Source organism: Rhinichthys klamathensis, unplaced genomic scaffold (genome assembly GCF_029890125.1).
Source record: "Rhinichthys klamathensis goyatoka isolate OS25496 unplaced genomic scaffold, OSU_Roscu_1.1 h1tg000236l_1, whole genome shotgun sequence".
Lineage (NCBI taxonomy): Eukaryota > Metazoa > Chordata > Actinopteri > Cypriniformes > Leuciscidae > Rhinichthys > Rhinichthys klamathensis.
Window position 1 is genome coordinate 239,127 of NW_026606759.1, and position 21,693 is coordinate 260,819.

Below are 21,693 nucleotides of genomic sequence, written 5' to 3' on the forward strand. Positions count from 1 at the left end.
CAAGACACAAACACCTGTTACAGGATTTTATAGAAAATCGTTTCCAAAAGAGAGGGATGTCACTGCATAAGAAGCTATGTTCAGTTTGGCTCTGTTCACAATATGCGCATTTGAAGTGAATTCAGTTTTTGTGGATTTGGAATGAATGTTTTGTACAATGTGGTTGTGATTCCTGTACATAACCAAACTGTGTGTGTGTACAGAACAAAATTAAACACTCGAAAGACCAATGAGATACTGATCAGCTGAGTTGAAACTGCACAGAATTGAAGCAGCTCGTGTGTTTTGTGGACGAGTAAATGCAGCTTATACACTTAATTAAACCGGCTGTTCACTGCATTCATTCAACCTCTCATGTGGATTAGGGCTGCAACAACGAATCGATTAAATCGATTAAAAATCGATTTCTGAAAGAGTTGGCAACGAATTACATAATCGATTCGTTGCATCGCGCAACACGGAAATGTTTGAGTATTTAAAAAAAATTGGAGTTGAGCGCGGAGCACTGTCGCTCAATCGCGGAGCGAGCGCGAGAGAGACCGAGTGTGTCCGTCTACTCTATATCATTCTATATAGATCAGTGGTCCGAGATCGCTCGCGCGCGCGCGAGATCGAGAGAGAGACCGAGTGTGTCCGAGATCGCGTGCGAGAGAGAAAGAGACCGTGTCCGAGATCGAGAGAGAGAGAGAGACCGAGTGTGTCTGATTATTAGTAATTTGGTACACTAACACTACATAGTAATTAGGCCTACTATATAAGATATAAATAAAAACAACAATTAGATTCTTACCACTGAATTAGCAGACTGTGATTTGAATCAGATAGACATACAATGAAAACACTTTCTTGTCTGCCCAAATAGCCTACCACTACAAGGGCAGGGGAATATTTTTTCCACAATTTGCAGCACTGATTTTTTCAATCTTTACTCTAATGACTCAGAGAAACACTATATGCTCAGAAAGGATAAGCTGCAAAATACCTTACACACCATAGGAGATGGTCAATCCATTGTATTTGTTTTTTTAAATATTATTTAATATTGTATTTATATTTTATATACATTGTATTTATAATTAATATTAGGATAGATTAGAGATATTATCTTCCCTTATAATTATTATTATTGCTATTATTATTACCTATTATAGGTAATATGATAATAGGTGCATTTGCTTGTTAAAAATGTCAAACATTTTGTTAAAGATTATAACATCTTTGACAAAAACAAAACACATGTCTGTGAGTGTGTATCTGTAAGTGTGAGAGTTTGTGAGTGTGTGTTAGTGTGGTGTAGAGAACAAGTTCTGACGTTCAAACAAATCCTGTTTTCTGATTTGTATTTTTCTTTTTTTTTTTATCAATTATTTATTGTTCTGACAGCAGCTCACTTTATTTTTTAAAAGCCTATATATATATTATTTGGCAGATGTAAAGCATATGTAACCCCTCCACCCGGGTCCCACTCGAACCCGGGTCTCCGGCATGAGAGTCAGGTGCTCTAACACAACGCATTCTCACCCCAAGGCGTCACTAAAATGACAATTTTGACCATGCTTCAATATTCAACGCTTTAGGCACCCTTTAACGTCAGTTACATGACACGATCCTAGGGCGTCATCTTACTGACGCTTTACCTAAGCGTCAGTTAGATGACGCGGGTAGGTTTAGGTCTGGGGTAGGGTTATAGCGTCATCTAACTGACGTTAAAGGTAAAGCGTCATCTAACAAGGAGGCTAAAGACTGCAGCCTCTAGCATCTGTCGCTAGAGCGCCTATTGAGATCAGAGGAGTGAGGTTTACTCGCACAGCAACTACTAGCTGGCCTCCATTACACATACATGTGTATGTTTTTTGTTAGTCCATTTTTTTGCACTGGATTTTTTTTTCACGGTGAATTTGCACTGTCAGTTCTGTTTTTTAATAAAGGATTGGAAATTAATGCTTTTGTTTGTTTTAAATCCGATTCATCGATTAATCGAAAAAATAATCGACAGATTAATCGATTATTAAAATAATCGTTAGTTGCAGCCCTAATGTGGATAATTTGATGAATCAGTGCTTATATATGGATATAATATAATTTGTAAAGCACATTTGAGACCAACATGCAGCAAGACAAACTGAATCAGTGCTTATATATGGATATAATATAATTTGTAAAGCACATTTGAGACCAACATGCAGCACAAGAAACACACTGTCCCACAGCACAACAGTGATCAGTAAACATGCGTCCTCGTCAGAAATCACGCTACATCTCCTCATCATCAGACCCATCAACCCTGCTGTTATTTATAGCTCCGGCGCAGCATCAAACCGCAGGCTGCAGCCTTGTGCCCCAGAGCATGATGGATGTAAACAAAGCACACACACACACACTCACGCGTGTGTTTGGCCCAGCCCCCGGCCGGCCCGCAGATGGAGTGAGACGCCGGAGTTGAGCTGTAGTGATGAGACTCGCTCCAGTAATGAATAAGCACAAGCAGAGCGCCGTGTCCATGTAGGTCAGAGCCGAGCATCAGGAGTGTGTCCACACACACGCCAGCCGACGGTCATGGGCTCCGTAGTGTCGGCCTGCTTCTCCCAGCCGGGCCTGTCCAACGCCGAGAGTGTGTCCGTCCAGTAAGTCTTGACCTTCGGCTTGCATGACAAACGCTTCTCAAACGCTGTGGCGATTCACGCGTGCAGCATCTCCCAGCGTGTGTGTGTGTGTGTGTGTGTGACTGCAGTGACGTCTCAGCACCAGCCCTCGTGTCTGTCCGCTGTCAATGTCCTCTACAGCTGAAAGGTTGAAGCTTTCTGTGTGTGTGTGTGATTCTCCCCTCCCTCTCGACTCCAGTGGGCTGATCCTGAAGCACATCATGAATGATAATAACTCTAAACACAGCTGATGCTTAGTAATGGTTATAAAGCTGCTCGTATTGTGTTATCATTACTCATGAACTGCTGAGTCACGGAACTGCAAACCTTTACCTATTTCTGCTGTTCATTCATTGCTGTGTAACTTGAAGAACTAATAAACAATTCTGTCTTGAGTGCAAATGCAGGTCCTTTAATTGGGACTAAAAACAAACAGGCTCGTATTAGGGTAATGGTGTGGACACATTAGTGACATTTCAGTGAAACAAACGCTTTACAGGGTTTCCGCGGGGTCATAAAAAGTCATAAAACGTCTTAAATTTAATAATAAGAATTTTAGGCCATAAAAACGTCCGGTTTTTCCATACAAGGTCATAAATTACATTTAGCCACGTCTTAAATTGATATGCTCATTCATTCATTATCGCGATATAATGTTTTCTCTATAAAACGATATCAAGAGTTCGATAAATGTTAGATCATGTTTATGCGCCAAAAGCAGAACGAAACTCATTTGAACCGCGCGCGCGCCTCACGGAGCGTTTATCCGCTCGGCTCAAAGTCCAAACGGCAGCGTAGCGCGATCAAGCTCACTAGAGCAGACGCGTTCTTCTACTGTCTATGGTTAACTTTGATCAGTCTCGATCACGAGATCCAGTGAGAAGCAATTGAATTCAGCGAAGAACACAAATGTCTCAGTGATTTAAACCAGTTTAAAGGCAGATGAAACAGCGCTGACGAACAGGAGAAACACTGTGCGCAACTATACAGTCAGAAAGCTTTTCCATCTACACATTTACATCCTTTACCATGGTTTTACTGTAACGTTAGCCTAGTAATATTAACTGCACCATGAAATGTGGGATACATATTGAATTGTATTATATTATTAATGTAGACAATGTATTAAAGGACTAATGGAATATAATTACAGTATTTATGTATTTAGGCTATAGCCTACTGTTTTTCATACATTTCATAAAGATACGTGCCATCAAAGTCAGGCAACACAAACCTGTTTCAAGACTTGAAACAATATCCCCCATTAGCACATGCAGAAACTAAGAAATAAATTTTGAAATAAAGATATTATTTTTGTTAAGGAAAAAATACAAATGTTTGAATGTTCTACCTCAGATTTGTGAAATGTTTACCTGTTTGGCAAGTGTTTGTCATGATATGTTTTGACAATAAAGAGTAGTTTAAAACCACAATTAACGCTCTGGTTTCTACAACTTTCAGTTGGGAACAAAAATCTGCCTTCAAAGTTCAAAGAAATAAAGAATTGACATTTATCGTCATAATTATCGATATTGACTGATATATTATAGTGATAAGTGTTGTGTTGTTCCTGTGTTATTGATACTTAGGAATAGGGAGCCTTCAGTTTGTTACTCTTAAGAAAATGGAACCTTTAAATAATTAAACTTATTACTTTTAATGAAAGTCAATAAAAAAAAGACTTTTGAAAGGAAGTTATTTTTCGTAATTCGAGTAGGTCATAAATTTAAATCATATTGGTCATAAAAAGGTCTTAAAAGGTCTTAAATTTGACTGACTAAACCCTGCAGAAACCCTGGCTTTAAGATGCGGTCACATGTAATGTAGTCTGGCAAATTTTGCTAATCCAGTCATTTCAATAGTAATCTATGCAATTTGGAATTTCTTGTGATTTCTCCACATAGATTTTGCATTGGGTTCAAGTTTATACGAATTCTGTGAAATTTTACGGGCAAAAAAGCTCCGTTGTCTATTGTCATTAGTGTAGTGATAGTGTAGTGCACAGCTCACACAGAAGTCAGTGTCAAACCGAGCAGCTTCCCGTTGGCCAACATGACGCATCTGTGTAACCAACTTGAACCTGCTGCAAAATCTGTCGGGGGAAATTTCCAATCATTTTGATTTCAATTTTAATGACTGGATTTCGCAGAACAACAATAAATGTGATGGTTTGTTCTAAACTACATCATCTTGATAAATGTTTTCTAATGACGTCATTAGTACAAGCAACTTAACTCATCATTACTGTAATGTAGTCTGCGACAAACTGTCTAGATTAGTAATGGTGTGTTTTAGGGCTGAATGATATTGAAGAAAAGTGCGATATGCGATACGATAAAGTCTGTAAAATAAACTTAAATTATCTTTCAAATTATATAACCTACATACTTGTTTCACATTCTTTTTGCTGTGTTATTTTAACACCAGTGTACAGCACGGGGTTAGGGTTTCAGGTTATCCTACATTAGAAGAGACTGAATAATCAAATGTAAAAATAAAACACTGCTTAGTCTTTACTGTATGAATAAAATATATACTGATTCTTATTAAAGCTACAAAAGTTATTCAGCCGAGAGCAGCGAGTGATTTTCTGTCTTTTGTTCATGACCACAGTTATTGCAAGCTGTTGTGATGTGCATATCGCGATATACACATTTGCGATATTTCGATAGTTTCGATATATTGCGCAGCCCTAGTGTGTTTGTGGAATGGGGCTGTTCAAGAGGAAATGCATTTTACCTGTATCTGCTGTTAAATCATTACTGTATAACTTTAAGAACTAATGAACAATTCTGTCTTGAGTGCAAATGCAGGTCCTTTAATTGGGACTAAAACCAAACGGGCTCGTATTAGGGTAATGGTGTGGACACATTTGAGTGAAACAAACGCTTTTAGACAAACCCTAAACCATCATGCTCTTTATATTCCTCAGCGCTTGTCCTCAGAACATGCGTGTTGTTCTCAGTGTGGCTGATTAAAGCAGTGATCAGCACTTCTGCCATCCTTTACGTCCACATGGCCACACACTCGGAGGTACACAGTGTGTGTGTGGCAGGTGCTGATGTCATGTGACGTGTCTCTCAGCAGTGTGTGGGTTTGTGCCAGTGCTGGAGGTCTCACTCACACACCCGTTTCGGTTAACCACCCTTCATGTGCCTGTGGCTTGTCTGAGTTTTCTGTCATGACATGTGACAGTATAGGCTGGTACTGAGGGAAACGGGGTAATGTGTCTCAATGGGCCGATTTACACTTGGCCACTTGATCGGATAGCTGTGTGAATGGCCTCCGAAATTAATTGGAGGTAATTCTGTATTCTCTCCTCGGTGGCGCTGATGCCACTCTCTCTTATTGCAGATTTTGACTATAAACTTAGCTGATGATGAATAAAATGCTGCACATATTTGTTACTCTTCATGATGTGATCCTGTTGAATTTGCAAATTGCGCAGGAATTGGAGATCAGATTTATTCATGAGATAGAGTTATGTGGCCAAGCTTAGTTGTAATGTAGGGGGGTAACATATTTCCAGTATAGGCAATATATTGCAAAACAAAAATGCATCAATATGTATCGTGGATAATGACACTATGTATTGTGGATAGTTTATCACTCTGTGCGAGAAGAAAATTTAAGTTTTCAGAGTTTTAGTGTCAGCACTACAGTAAACTGCTATATATAATGTTGATTATAATGTATAATAATGCAATGGGGGAATATTTGTGTGTCCTGATGATGCCAAATGTCTGATGTTACCAGTAAAGTGTCCGACATTATTATAAATATATCTAGTCAGTGACGGAGAACAAGCATATTCATCTACAATAATTCAGTATTTTCAGCTCCAGAATCATGAATATTGTTATTCTGGTGTCTCTATTGTCCTGTGCTTTGGGTTTAGCACCAAGTCCATCCTATTCATTTACACACACAATGTAACACCAAATTTAGCATCTTAATCAACAGTGCATTTATTGTTAACCTTTCATCATGTGTCTTGGAGTATCGCAATAATATCGTATCATGAGTTCAGTGTCGTGATCGTGACATGAGGGCATCGCTACGGCAAATGTTTTTTCCTATTCATCAGGCTGATCTGCACTGTTGGGATTGAAGGAATCACCACACACCCTGCTAATCACCTGACCCGGGTGAGATCTGACCGGAGGAGGGATGCTGTGTGTGTGTGTGTGTGTGTGTGTGTGTGTGTTGGCTGACTCTAGCGAGTCGAAGTCATTGCTCATCAGCCTCATATTTCACCGACCTGCCCTTCTGCTCAAGGCTGAGTGTTTTACAGCCACCACCTCATCTCACGATACAACACCACAAACAGCCTCAGATATCTGCACAGATCCTTATAGAGGACACACACACACACTCTCATGTGCTTTTACAGGGACTCTGCTGTTGAACTCTGGGAAGCGTTCCTGTGGTAATCTGTGTAAGAACAGGCTGGATCGGTTAGCGTGTCGTCGTCTGCTGTTATTCCGGCATTCTGTGCACGCCTGGAGAGAATCTGAGGTCAATCTCAGTGTGCTGAAATGTGGGAGCGGGAATAGGGAAGTTGGAGAATGTTTGGAAAGGGTGGGAGGCTGACACGTGCAGGCTTTCACTTCACACTTTCAGTGCGAGGGAATGAAGAAAACTAACTTTGCTCAGTAGTATAGATGGAGGGAGGCGCTTTCAGAGCTTTCTCTGGACTCCTCTGGTCTGGTGCTATTGCAGACTCTCTGGGCAATCGTTTGGACTTTAGTCTGTTCTCAGGTCAGTGGCTCTCTTGGCTCAGGATGGTGATGCGGTAGAGTAGCGTGTTCTGTCTGTTACCCAGGGCTGTTTGTGCAGGTGATCTTCAGTGTGTGTTCTGCTTTCTCTGCTCTTCCTCATTGTGTTTCAGCCTTCTGTGATTGAATTAACTCCGTGGGCTTTTATTCCAGCCGTGTGTTGTGGAAGAATGACTTCCTGCTTGAGTAGGATCATGGGAGAGTAAATCATTTCATATTCCCACGATATAGATCCTGCTGTGATATTTGTAGAGCTCTCTGCAAGAAGTGGTCCTCTAAAGATGACATGAAATAACTTTAAAAAGAATCATAGGAGGATTCTTGAAACTCTTGATTGTGATTGGTTGATTGCAGTAATTACAGGTCTGTTTTTTTCCAAACACTCTGCCAGTGCCAGTCAAATGCATCAGTTTGAGTAAATTATGAAATTAGTAAAGTTTTATGAATTCAACTGATTCTTGAATATAAGCGTGCGCTGCAGTTATATCATCTGTTGCTTTAAACACTCGAGCTCTTTAACGATGGTTCATTTCTGATTGGCTGTCAATGTATATAAAATAAAAATCATTATGATTTCATAATGATTCATAAAAAATCATTATGAAAGTGATTAAAACAATACCGCTCTTCTGTGTCGTTATCGTTACAGAGGTTGTGGACTTTATTCTCAGAGTTGATTATTAAAATTTGATATTTATAGTTATCATTTATAGTTATCGTCCTTGATGCGACAGCCCTTAATCTGTGCATTAGTGACTCTGAAATCGACACAACAATAGGTGGCGACGAGTGACTAAGTCATTGAATCATTCATGCAACCTATTCATTCAAAAAATGGATTAATTCGTGAATGCTACTACTGGGTTGCTTTAAAGGGTTAGTTCTCCCAAAAATGAAATTTCTGTCATTTATTACTCACCCTCATTTTGTTTCAAACCCCGTAAGACCTTTGTTCATCTTCAGAACACAAATTAAGATCTTTTTTGCTAAAATCTGAGAGCTTTCTGTCCCTCCATTGACAGCAATGCATAGCTACCACTTTCGAGGCCCAGAAAGGTAGTAAACACATTGTTAAAATAGTAATAATTTTTAAGTTTAGTAAATGTAACTACTTCTTTAAAAAGCATTATTTTGTTTTTAGACCGTAATGTTGCAGTGTTGGAATGTAATGGGATTTGACCCCTTTTTGGATAGACTGGAAGGTTACATTCACTATGTTTGTTTTCATAGCCTTCAATATGAACATTGTTTGTTGGACAATATAGATCAGGATATGAAATATATTTTTTTTTATTAAATACAGATTTTTTTAACAGAAACGAATGTAAATACTGAGATTATACCATACATCGCCATTTAGCCCACAAATTCAGATTTCTTTGGCAATTGGCTATTGCCCAACCCTACCTTATGGCATGCTTTAGAATCAATAATGATGAATCATTAGTCGACTGCTTAGATAAACATGGAAAATTCAGCATCTAAAGTTTAGATGCTGAATTTTCCATGTTTATCTAAGCAGTCGACTAATGATTCATCATTATTATCACATCACTGTTACATGGTTATTTAACAATTAGCCTACATTCTGTTCTGCATTAATAATTCAGTTTGTTTGCGCCCCTGCCAATTTATTTTTGCACCAGCCGCCACTGGTTTGATGAATATCTGTCCTTCACACAGTCAAACCAACGTTTATTCAGAGTCCTTCACCATTTCTCACATTATCACAGTTATTCGCTATAGTTTAGAAAATGGTGATGAAATATGACGAACTCAGAGTGATCAGATCAGTGGATATTTCACTGGTTTTGTCCGTCCTTCTGTTAGACTCTCACAGATGAATTATGTTGAATATCTGTCAGCTGTTCAATTTAACTCCACAATTAGATAATACCAGTTTAGCTCAACCAGTGACCAAGCAATGCTTCATGTTGTTCAGTGTGTGTGTAAAAAGAGCATTAGCAATTACAGAAAAAACACTCAAGAAAACGTGATCAGGTCGAAGTGTCTGAATAACTTTTAGTCCCAAATTTTAATAAATGTTACTGGTAGTCGCTGTATGAAGAATTTTTGGGTGTAATATGTCACAGTTTACTTTATTTGGCTCTCCTCACTTACATAAATGAACTATAGTGTCCTGCACACACTAGTAAAACATGATATCTGGTTTCTGATTAATCTTTGGTTTGACTGTAGGTCTTGAGTTCAGCTAAATACTCAGAGCAGCTCTCCTTGTGTTCTCCATTTCCAGTGAGAGGTGTGGTCACTCTCAGTTTTAGTTGTGCTTCTCTTAAAATGTTCTATTGTTTTAGTTGTGGTTTTCACATGCCAGAAATGAAGTCACTTCTCTCATCCCAAACTATGACTAAATTAGCTTTAAAAATAGTTCCATATTTTTTTTTTTACTTGGTTATTATTGAATGTTATCTATGATTTCATACTGGTAAGCACAGGATCTCTCTGTAGTAAGAGATCTCTGCAGTTTCTTTTTGTTTCAGATAGTAATCTAGATACATCAATTAATGAGCACATTTTTTATGTGCTCATTAATTTATGTTTCTAGTTTTACTATCTGAAACAAAAAGAAATTAACTCTTTTAGTATGTATGTAATGCCATGTTGGTTGTGTTTAAAGCACCATCGACTCATGCGTACTTCACAGACACAGACATTAGCATACTACTTTCCTGCTCAGTCTTCTCTCAGTTGTTTTGAGGAGGAATAGTTTGCAGAGGATGTTCCCGCTCTTCTTCTCCTCCTCCTCCTCTGAGGTCTGGCTGGGAGAAGCAAGGGTTTGTGGGAAATGCTGGAGTCGAGAGATGAGCACTAGTATGCGCTGAACTTTAAGCAGCGCTTTATTTTCCTACTTTGACCGGCGATGTGTGAACTTTACCGGCGCGTTTGAGCTCGCGTCTCCGTCGAGATGTTCGTGAACGCGCCGTGTGAGAGCTGGAGGTTTGCGCTATGGACGTGTACGTGAAATCTGCAGGTAAACAAAGACACTAGTGAAAGTTTGATTACTGCACGCGACGCGACGCCACACATCAGAACGCAACGCGCGCTTTATACTCGATGATGGTGTGAATAGTTGACGCGCATGGGTTATTCAAACAAACAACTTCGGTTATTTTAATGGGAGCGTTGCGGTCTATTGTGACGGGACGCGTCGCGTGCAGGGTACACGTTGGAGTGAAATGTTTTAATGTTTCTCTCTTTGGTAAGTTACATTGCGTCTTCCTTAACGCAGAAACTAACTCCTTTTTTCATTTAAAAACACGTTGTTTTTTTGGTCAAACGTTTATCAGAGATGTACACAACGCGCATACTTGAATATTTGGAGTATCATCACTACTATCTATTATTATTATTAGATACTCTTGTTGTGTCTGGCCATGGCACAGTGAATTGTACACACACACACACACACACACACTTCACTTGTCCAATAAGTTGTGAATAGGAACACGTCAGTCTACGCTTTTTAGACATCATGCACTTGTGCACTAATGCCTAGTTGCAATGTTTAACCACTGCTGAGGCGTTGTGTGTGTGTGATATTAACCTGATATCAAGGGTGTAAACTACCCAGGAAAAATGTGAGGATATGAGACCCTCTGCCTGGACATCTTGCTTGTTTTCACACCTGTATTGATGTGTGCTGTGTGATGTTTTGATGGACTGGTGTAGTGTGGAAACAGATGTTTCGATGATCTGTTTATGACTGCCTCCCTGTGGAGAAACACTAGACTTACAACACCTTCAATATCACAAACACTTCTCTTTTACTTTTCACTAGATAAGAGCACATTCAGAGTGTGTGCAGTTACGCTGTAGAGCAAAACGATAGAGTTCGGTGAATTATTGCTTCAGACATTATTTTTTTTTTTTTTTTTTTCAGTTTTAATAATCAAGTTAATATTTTATTTTGCCATGTTTTTGCTCTTATAAATTTCATGGTAATATTATTATATATTTCAGTGCTTGACTTTAAGATTATTATTTACTGATGTTTATTTGCTCATTTGAGAATGGGGATGACAAAAACATAACTTAATACACAGCATAAACTTCTTTTTAAAGATTTAAATAAAATACTGCTTGTATCATGTCTGGGCAATATTGTGTAGCTTGTGTAACTACCTGGCAACATTATGGAAATATATTTATAACAATAACAAGAGAAAGGCATTTTAAATGCATAAATAGTTTGCCTTTGTCGAGTTTTTCTACCTCTATTGTAAAGCCATAGTGTAAGAGAGAAAAGAGAAGACATGTGATCGCAGTTGAACCTGGGTCCACTATTATTCACTATTTTAGCGTTATTTTGGATAAGTGTAAATAAACAGAAGGTTTGATCTCAGTCTCATCAGTCACTCGTCTCAGCGCTGTATTTGTGTCTAACTCTACTAGTATCGGCTCCACAATAACTGGTTACCCTGGAGGGAATTGCCTTTATGCAAATGCTTGATTATTAGCTATTTGCATTCCTGAACTTAATGCTGAAGAGGGCAAACACATCCTAGACGCTAATAACGGCAGACTGGAGTTTAGTGCCTTTATCGATTATATCCTCCTTGTTTTTTGAGTGTATGTCCAGTAGGATGTGATACTGAACCCTTAATGCTAATAGTTGTGTGTCACTGTTAATATTAGTTTTCTATGGACCCCAATGTATAAAAAATAATAATTTTGTCATTTCAGTAAATGTAAATGTCTGTACTGTTACAGAATGATGGCTTTTGAATAAAAGTGTGGCAAGATACGTCCTGAATTGATAAAGATAATCAGATTAGTGTTGGCCAATAGATCAGTGTGACCAAAATATTAGTGATTGATTGGCGACAAACTCATGTTACTGTACACACAGGTTTTGTAAATGTAAACCGGTAGGACAAAAAGGTCTTGGTTGATATCAAAAACACAATTAACTAGCAGTGTAATAAATGTTGTCTAAATAGACCTGGTGCTGTTAATTATGACAAATATTAATCAAATAACTATAGTGACTAAAGGAAGAAAAATACTTGAGGCAATGTTGACTTCATTGAGAAACACTTGAAGGCTGAATACATTTAATGTGTTTTTGATTACAGTATTTAGACTGTATTTCACATGTACTTATGTGCTATTATGAATAATTTGTGTTTCTGAAGACAGTATTAGCATATTTGTTGCATATTGAAGAAATAATTGGCTTCAGGAAGTGAAATTGAGAAACGAGTTCAGCCACAAACAGATGTGCAGATATAGCCTAGTGTCTCTGTTGCATAAGACGCTTTCACACTAATGTTACAGTCTCTGTAAATTGATTTCTAACAATTACAAGTGTTTCATCAGTTCACACATGATGTTTAAATGGTAAAATGTCTTTAAAAAGTATTTTCTGGATTAGTTTAGATGGCATTAATGTGTCTCAAAGTCTCGTGCAAGTGTCTCAGATCTTGAGTTATTCGTCACATTCATAAACTGCACTGCGCAATCTCTGCACTCATACTAATATCATTTTGTTTTGTAGGATATATATCATGAAGGTAAATTTAAATTCTGTTATTGTCTATTTTTATGCATGTTTGCCATATTGATATGCCCAGTATTTTCAATAATTAAAAAGTTCGGTAACACTTTATTTTAAGGTGCTTGTAATTAGCAGTAATTAACAGTTAATAAGACACTTATAAGACCTTATAAAATGCATATAAGATGCATATAAGCATTAACTAATGATAATAAATAAATTAAATTAAATAATAAATTTCTCAAGTATCAATACATTGCACTTTTAGAACAGCCGAACAAACATAAATGGTAACACAAACTCCCAGGCCCTAAAAAATTGACCTTCCCAAGAGGGAGTAGTTTCCCTGATCTCTTCAGGGCCTGGACCTTTAATTAACCCTTATATGAAGTAGTTAATGCTTATGCATCTTATAAGGTCTTATAAGTGTCTTATTAACTGTTAATTACTGCTTATTACAAGCACCTTAAAATAAAGTGTTACCAAAAGTTCTAATGATCTTATTTTCTAATTCTGTAATGTATGTTACATCATCTGTGCAGTATTAGTCCTAAATCATTTTTAATGTTAAATCCCTAACAGTCAGACTACAAAAGCTTATAAAGTTTCAAACCGAAATCATGGACAACTGTAAAAATAAAGTAGGTTTTTTTTTTATATCTTAGTTTTTACAATTAGCATAATTTACTGTGGACATGTTTCTAAACTAGGGAAACAGATAGTAGTGTAGTTTCTATTTGTTTCTGTGTCACTGTTTATACAGTGAAGAAGAAGTGACAGCACTCTTGTCCAATCAGATCCCCGGAGCAGAAGAACCGGTTGCCTAACTGCCTCTGAGCCAGCGAGCGGACACACATCTCCTACAGTACATCAGGAACGTCTACTCTTTTCCTTTCTGCTGTCATTTGTTCAGGCACTCAACAGATGGCACTGTTACACTGTGCTGAGCCCTTGAGGATAGCTGATACTGTAATACAGTAAATATCAGATGAAATGAATTACAAACAAGCTCTTCAGAAACCAACCTCAGTGAGCAATACTATTTAATTCAAGTTTTCATGGTCATTCATGTTATTCAGTGAACCTCCTCAGTGCATCTCGGTGTCACGTCTCGTGTGAATGAGCATCACCTGCTTCAGATACTGTCCTCATGACACAGCTAGTGTTTGTCTGCATGGCCCGAACAGAATAACACAGATTGGACTCTGAGATCATTGATGTGGGAGGGCCGCGGGTAATGGTGCTGGTAACATGAGTTTCGGCTGCCGTCTCTATTGGCAGAGGCCTGTGTTGACATGAAATGCGTCCGATGATGCGGTCTAGACACTGAGATTTCAGATATGTCTGTTACCGTTCGAGATATCAGATGCTTCCTCAAAAGTCGTCGACAGAGTTCAGTGGATGAACCGATTGAGATGTTTTTTATTTTTTTATATACTTTATGAGTTTCAAGACAACATAACAACAAAGCAAAGCAAAAGACAAAATCATCTTGAATAATAATATCCAGAAAAGACTCAAAAAAGAAAGAAAAAGGGTAAATAAAAGTGTGGCTTAACAAACCAATGAGAGTGCCAGTCTGCATGATTAACTGCGTTCACACGGTCTGTCATCTTTGATATGAAGAGTACAAAGTACCGTATTTTAGCAACTGTATGAAAGTGAATAGCACATACCAGGCACAATAAACATGAATATTGGTACAATATCCATCACATGACTAAACTTCTGTTATCGTTTTTAAATGCGTCCGTTTTGACAGTCCACACTACAATGCTAAAACAGCGTTTTCAAATTTATCCACTTTGAAGGGCGTTGTCAAAAAGCTTCGTTTTCATGAATATAAACGCGTGTTCTCAGTGTGGACGGAAGGCCAAAACGCAGAGCAAAAGATGACTTTTCAAACGGAAACGTATTAGTGTGGACAAGGCCTAAAACTTAGAAGAAAAAAACGTTTTTTATTTTTCCTAACTGACTAGCCGGTTGATGTGTGATTGTACCGGTGTAATGTGCGATTGTGTGTTGTAGCAGCGATGCAGGGCTGAAGGACGTGCTGTCGGACTGGGACTCAGACATGGACGCTGTGGACTTTCTTAAGGACTCAGATGTTCTCCACAATGGCAGCCGGAGTGACCATGAAGCGGCGCGGCGTCTGGCCCGACGGCTCTACCACCTCGAGGGCTTCCGGCGCTCCGATGTGGCCAAACACCTGGGCAAGAAGTGAGTGCTTTCAGACATACATTCAGTTCGGGGTTTTCCTCCTTTTTTTGATTGGATACCCGTTTTATAACCACAAACCAGAGGAATATGAAATCATTAGCCTCTAACTTGAATCCCAAGAACGACAACCTGCAGAAATGCATGTAGATGCTTGCTTTGAGTCTGATTGGTTGGCAGGTAGATTGGGGTTTGTTGACCACATTACACTTCTGTATCACTTCACCATGTTCTCTATGAATTCTCTCTGATAAAGCCACTGCAGAAACCAACTCATCGACCGTTTAACCACTGAACGAGTCCGGCATGTACCTTATGTTGCTAAGCCATCTTCTTAGTTAAGGGCACATCACATATTAATTGTTATTAAGGTAAATATGTTTTATTTGCAACCAGAGCATGATTTCTGCAGTTTAGAGCACAATTCAAAAAGGAATTACCATGAGCCAGGCAACGCTTGCTGTTGCACTTGCAGCATTAAAACGTAGCATGGCTAGCCTCGTGAGGTTAGCGTACCGATATAGCGCGACTCCGGCGAACCGAGGTCAATTCCCAGCTCGAGGTCCTTTACCAATCCTGTTCCCCTCTCTCTCTACCCCACGCTTTCCTGTCAACATCTCTACTGTCCTATCCAATAAAGGCACAGAAAGGCCAAAAGCATAACTAAAAAAATAAAATAATTGCATGTTTAAAAGCATTCCCAGGTCATCAATTTGCTCACACTAAAAGAGTGTGTAGGCACACAGTCCACATATTTATGCCAGATTTGTAAAAAATAAATTCCAAAGTTTGCGTAAAAAGTGGTGCATGAATGTTTCAATCAAATTGTTTTGGCGTACATTTACACTTCAGACGCCTGTAGTTTTTCATTCCTTGGCACAGTCAAGACTTTGACTTGCTCACTTGGGGTTTACCGAAAAATACATTAAGGCTTCATTTTTTTTACAGAATTGAAGCCCTCATTACTGCAGTATTACTCTGTAAAACTGCTTTGAAAAGAGCTATATATATAAATGCTGTGAATTTAATGTCAGAGGTGGGTCCAGTTGTGCATGTGTAAACCCAATTCACTGTATTCCCACTTGATTTTTAAACTGGCACAGCTCTGTCCATGCCTTTAAAACAAATCTGACACTGTATTTATATTTTCTTAACAAAGATCTTGTAACTACAAGCTGATTATAATGGGATTCATACACTGCATAGCCTGTATAAGAGCATTCAAAACAGCTTAATTTAAGTCATCTTCCAGTTTACTGCGGTAAACTGTGCTCAGTGTTTTCTCAGATATGGTTCTGTCAGATGTGTGTGTGAGCTCAGGTCAGTGACTGCACTGGAGCAGTTAAACACCCTCAGTCCTCTTAAAGAACGGCCCTCAGCCCTCACATTCTCACACAGATTTGAACATACAGGCACTCATCCATATTCATAAGCACTCTCAGTGCCAGACACGGTCCTCCAGAGGAGAGCATCATTACTCCAGTGTGCTCTCTAGCATCGCCTCCACAGCTGTCTCACTCTCATCCTGTCTCACTCTCCTGCTGTCTCACTCTCCTGCTGTCTGTAGACCATCACTGTCCACAGCATGATCTCATTCGGTCTCACTCTCCTTCTGTCTCACTCTCCTGCTGTCTCACTCTCCTGCTGTCTCACTCTCATCCTTTCTCACTCTCCTGCTGTCTCACTCTCCTGCTGTCTGTAGACCATCACTGTCCACAGCATGATCTCATTCTGTCTCACTCTCCTTCTGTCTCACTCTCCTGCTGTCTCACTCTCCTGCTGTCTCACTCTCCTTCTGTCTCACTCCCCTGCTGTCTCACTCTCCTGCTGTCTGTAGACCATCACTGTCCACAGCATGATCTCATTCTGTCTCACTCTCCTTCTGTCTCACTCTCCTGCTGTCTCACTCTCCTGCTGTCTCACTCTCCTGCTGTCTCACTCTCCTTCTGTCTCACTCCCCTGCTGTCTCACTCTCCTGCTGTCTGTAGACCATCACTGTCCACAGCATGATCTCATTCTGTCTCACTCTCCTTCTGTCTCACTCTCCTGCTGTCTCACTCTCCTGCTGTCTGACTCTCCTGCTGTCTCACTCTCCTGCTGTCTGACTCTCCTGCTGTCTCACTCTCCTGCTGCCTCACTCTCCTGCTGTCTCACTCTCCCGCTGTCTCACTCTCCTGCTGCCTCACTCTCCTGCTGTCTGTAGACCATCACTGTCCACAGCATGATCTCATTCTGTCTCACTCTCCTGCTGTCTCAATCTCCTGCTGTCTCACTCTCCTGCTGTCTCACTCTCCTGCTGCCTCACTCTCCTGCTGTCTCACTCTCCCGCTGTCTCACTCTCCTGCTGTCTCACTCTCCTGCTGTCTCAATCTCCTGCTGTCTCAATCTCCTGCTGCCTCACTCTCCTACTGTCTGTAGACCATCACTGTCCCCCAGCATGATCTCATTCTGTCTCACTCTCCTTCTGTCTCACTCTCCTGCTGTCTCACTCTCCTGCTGTCTGACTCTCCTGCTGTCTCACTCTCCTTCTGTCTCACTCTCGTGCTGCCTCACTTTCCTGCTGTCTGTAGACCATCACTGTCCCCCAGCATGATCTCATTCTGTCTCACTCTCCTGCTGTCTGTAGACCATCACTGTCCACAGCATGATCTCATTCTGTCTCACTCTCCTGCTGTCTCACTCTCCTGCTGCCTCACTCTCCTGCTGTCTCACTCTCCTGCTGTCTGTAGACCATCACTGTCCACAGCATGATCTCATTCTGTCTCACTCTCCTGCTGTCTGTAGACCATCACTGTCCACAGCATGATCTCATTCTGTCTCACTCTCCTGCTGTCTCACTCTCCTTCTGTCTCACTCCCCTGCTGTCTCACTCTCCTGCTGTCTGTAGACCATCACTGTCCACAGCATGATCTCATTCTGTCTCACTCTCCTGCTGTCTCACTCTCCTGCTGTCTCACTCTCCTGCTGTCTGACTGTCCTGCTGCCTCACTCTCCTGCTGTCTCACTCTCCTGCTGCCTCACTCTCCTGCTGTCTCACTCTCCTGCTGCCTCACTCTCCTGCTGTCTCACTCTCCTGCTGTCTCACTCTCCTGCTGCCTGCTGTCTCACTCTCCTGCTGCCTCACTCTCCTGCTGTCTCACTCTCCTGCTGCCTCACTCTCCTGCTGTCTCACTCTCCTGCTGTCTCACTCTCCTGCTGCCTCACTCTCCTGCTGCCTCACTCTCCTGCTGTCTCACTCTCCTGCTGCCTCACTCTCCTGCTGTCTCACTCTCCTGCTGTCTGTAGACCATCACTGTCCACAGCATGATCTCATTCTGTCTCACTCTCCTGCTGTCTGTAGACCATCACTGTCCATAGCATAAGCTCATCCTGTCTCACTCTCCTGCTGTCTGTAGACCATCACTGTCCACAGCATGATCTCATTCTGTCTCACTCTCCTGCTGTCTCACTCTCCTGCTGTCTGTAGACCATCACTGTCCACAGCATGATCTCATTCTGTCTCACTCTCCTGCTGTCTCAATCTCCTGCTGTCTCAATCTCCTGCTGTCTCACTCTCCTGCTGTCTGACTGTCCTGGTGCCTCACTCTCCTGCTGCCTCACTCTCCTGCTGTCTGACTGTCCTGCTGCCTCACTCTCCTGCTGTCTGACTGTCCTGCTGCCTCACTCTCCTGCTGCCTCACTCTCCTGCTGTCTGACTGTCCTGCTGCCTTACTCTCCTGCTGTCTCACTCTCCTGCTGTCTGACTGTCCTGGTGCCTTACTCTCCTGCTGTCTCACTCTCCTGCTGTCTGACTGTCCTGCTGTCTCACTCTCCTGCTGTCTCACTCTCCTGCTGCCTCACTCTCCTGCTGCCTTACGCTCCTGCTGCCTGACTGTCCTGCTGTCTCACTCTCCTGCTGCCTCACTCTCCTGCTGCCTCACTCTCCTGCTGCCTCACTCTCCTGCTGTCTCACTCTCCTGCTGTCTCACTCCCCTGCTGTCTCACTCTCCTGCTGCCTTACTCTCCTGCTGTCTCACTCTCCTGCTGCCTTACTGTCCTGCTGCCTTACTCTCCTGCTGTCTCACTCTCCTGCTGTCTCACTCTCCTGCTGCCTCACTCTCCTGCTGCCTCACTCTCCTGCTGCCTCACTCTCCTGCTGCCTCACTCTTCTGCTGTCTGACTGTCCTGCTGTCTAACTCTCCTGCTGTCTCACTCTCCTGCTGTCTGACTCTCCTGCTGCCTCACTCTCCTGCTGTCTCACTCTCCTGCTGTCTCACTCTCCCGCTGTCTCACTCTCCTGCTGCCTCACTCTCCTGCTGTCTGACTGTCCTGCTGTCTCACTCTCCTGCTGTCTCACTCTCCTGCTGTCTGACTCTCCTGCTGCCTCACTCTCCTGCTGTCTGACTGTCCTGCTGCCTTACTCTCCTGCTGTCTCACTCTCCTGCTGTCTCACTCTCCTGCTGCCTCACTCTCCTGCTGTCTCACTCTCCCGCTGTCTCACTCTCCTGCTGCCTCACTCTCCTGCTGTCTCACTCTCCTGCTGTCTGTAGACCATCACTGTCCACAGCATGATCTCATTCTGTCTCACTCTCCTGCTGTCTATAGACCATCACTGTCCACAGCATGATCTCATTCTGTCTCACTCTCCTGCTGTCTCAATCTCCTGCTGTCTCACTCTCCTGCTGTCTCACTCTCCTGCTGTCTCACTCTCCTGCTGTCTCACTCTCCTGCTGTCTCACTCTCCTGCTGTCTGACTGTCCTGCTGTCTCACTCTCCTGCTGCCTTACTCTCCTGCTGCCTTACTCTCCTGCTGTCTCACTCTCCTGCTGCCTTACTCTCCTGCTGTCTCACTCTCCTGCTGTCTCACTCTCCTGCTGCCTTACTCTCCTGCTGCCTCACTCTCCTGCTGCTGCCTCACTCTCCTGCTGCCTCACTCTCCTGCTGTCTCACTCTCCTGCTGTCTCACTCTCCTGCTGCCTCACTCTCCTGCTGCCTCACTCTCCTGCTGTCTCACTCTCCTGCTGTCTGACTGTCCTGCTGCCTCACTCTCCTGCTGTCTCACTCTCCTGCTGTCTGACTGTCCTGCTGCCTCACTCTCCTGCTGTCTCACTCTCCTGCTGTCTGACTGTCCTGCTGCCTTACTCTCCTGCTGTCTGACTGTCCTGCTGCCTTACTCTCCTGCTGCCTCACTCTCCTGCTGTCTGACTGTCCTGCTGCCTTACTCTCCTGCTGCCTCACTCTCCTGCTGTCTGACTGTCCTGCTGCCTCACTCTCCTGCTGTCTGACTGTCCTGCTGCCTTACTCTCCTGCTGCCTCACTCTCCTGCTGTCTCACTCTCCTGCTGTCTCACTCTCCTGCTGTCTGACTGTCCTGCTGCCTTACTCTCCTGCTGCCTCACTCTCCTGCTGTCTGACTGTCCTGCTGCCTTACTCTCCTGCTGCCTCACTCTCCTGCTGCCTCACTCTCCTGCTGTCTCACTCTCCTGCTGTCTGACTGTCCTGCTGCCTCACTCTCCTGCTGTCTCACTCTCCTGCTGTCTGACTGTCCTGCTGCCTCACTCTCCTGCTGTCTCACTCTCCTGCTGTCTGACTGTCCTGCTGCCTCACTCTCCTGCTGTCTCACTCTCCTGCTGTCTGACTGTCCTGCTGCCTCACTCTCCTGCTGCCTCACTCTCCTGCTGTCTCACTCTCCTGCTGTCTGACTGTCCTGCTGCCTTACTCTCCTGCTGTCTGACTGTCCTGCTTCCTTACTCTCCTGCTGCCTCACTCTCCTGCTGTCTGACTGTCCTGCTGCCTTACTCTCCTGCTGCCTCACTCTCCTGCTGTCTGACTGTCCTGCTGCCTCACTCTCCTGCTGTCTGACTGTCCTGCTGCCTCACTCTCCTGCTGTCTGACTGTCCTGCTGTCTCACTCTCCTGCTGTCTGACTGTCCTGCTGTCTGACTGTCCTGCTGCCTCACTCTCCTGCTGTCTCACTCTCCTGCTGTCTGACTGTCCTGCTGCCTCACTCTCCTGCTGCCTCACTCTCCTGCTGTCTCACTCTCCTGCTGTCTGACTGTCCTGCTGCCTTACTCTCCTGCTGTCTGACTGTCCTGCTGCCTTACTCTCCTGCTGCCTCACTCTCCTGCTGTCTGACTGTCCTGCTGCCTTACTCTCCTGCTGCCTCACTCTCCTGCTGTCTGACTGTCCTGCTGCCTCACTCTCCTGCTGTCTGACTGTCCTGCTGCCTCACTCTCCTGCTGTCTGACTGTCCTGCTGTCTCACTCTCCTGCTGCCTTACTCTCCTGCTGCCTCACTCTCCTGCTGTCTCACTCTCCTGCTGTCTCACTCTCCTGCTGTCTGACTGTCCTGCTGCCTTACTCTCCTGCTGCCTCACTCTCCTGCTGTCTGACTGTCCTGCTGCCTTACTCTCCTGCTGCCTCACTCTCCTGCTGTCTCACTCTCCTGCTGCCTCACTCTCCTGCTGTCTCACTCTCCTGCTGTCTCACTCTCCTGCTGCCTCACTCTCCTGCTGTCTCACTCTCCTGCTGTCTGACTGTCCTGCTGTCTCACTCTCCTGCT

At 42.7% G+C, this 21,693-nt stretch overlaps 1 protein-coding gene across 6 annotated transcripts in view; it reads left to right on the forward strand.

The window, feature by feature from the left end:
* The window catches only part of psd3l (pleckstrin and Sec7 domain containing 3, like), a 146,494-nt gene that overhangs the window by 40,656 nt on the left and 84,145 nt on the right, over window positions 1–21,693 (forward strand). Inside the window, exons 1-2 of one of the 6 annotated variants that reach the window (XM_056265555.1) lie at window positions 2,428–2,624; window positions 14,967–15,158. In XM_056265555.1, the coding sequence (XP_056121530.1) occupies window positions 2,557–2,624; window positions 14,967–15,158 (260 nt within the window). In that variant the 5' untranslated portion in view covers window positions 2,428–2,556. Of the gene's footprint in view, window positions 1–2,427; window positions 2,625–10,245; window positions 10,413–14,966; window positions 15,159–21,693 lie in introns of those variants that run through there. The other 5 variants (XM_056265556.1, XM_056265557.1, XM_056265558.1 and 2 more) reach the window with 5 other exon arrangements.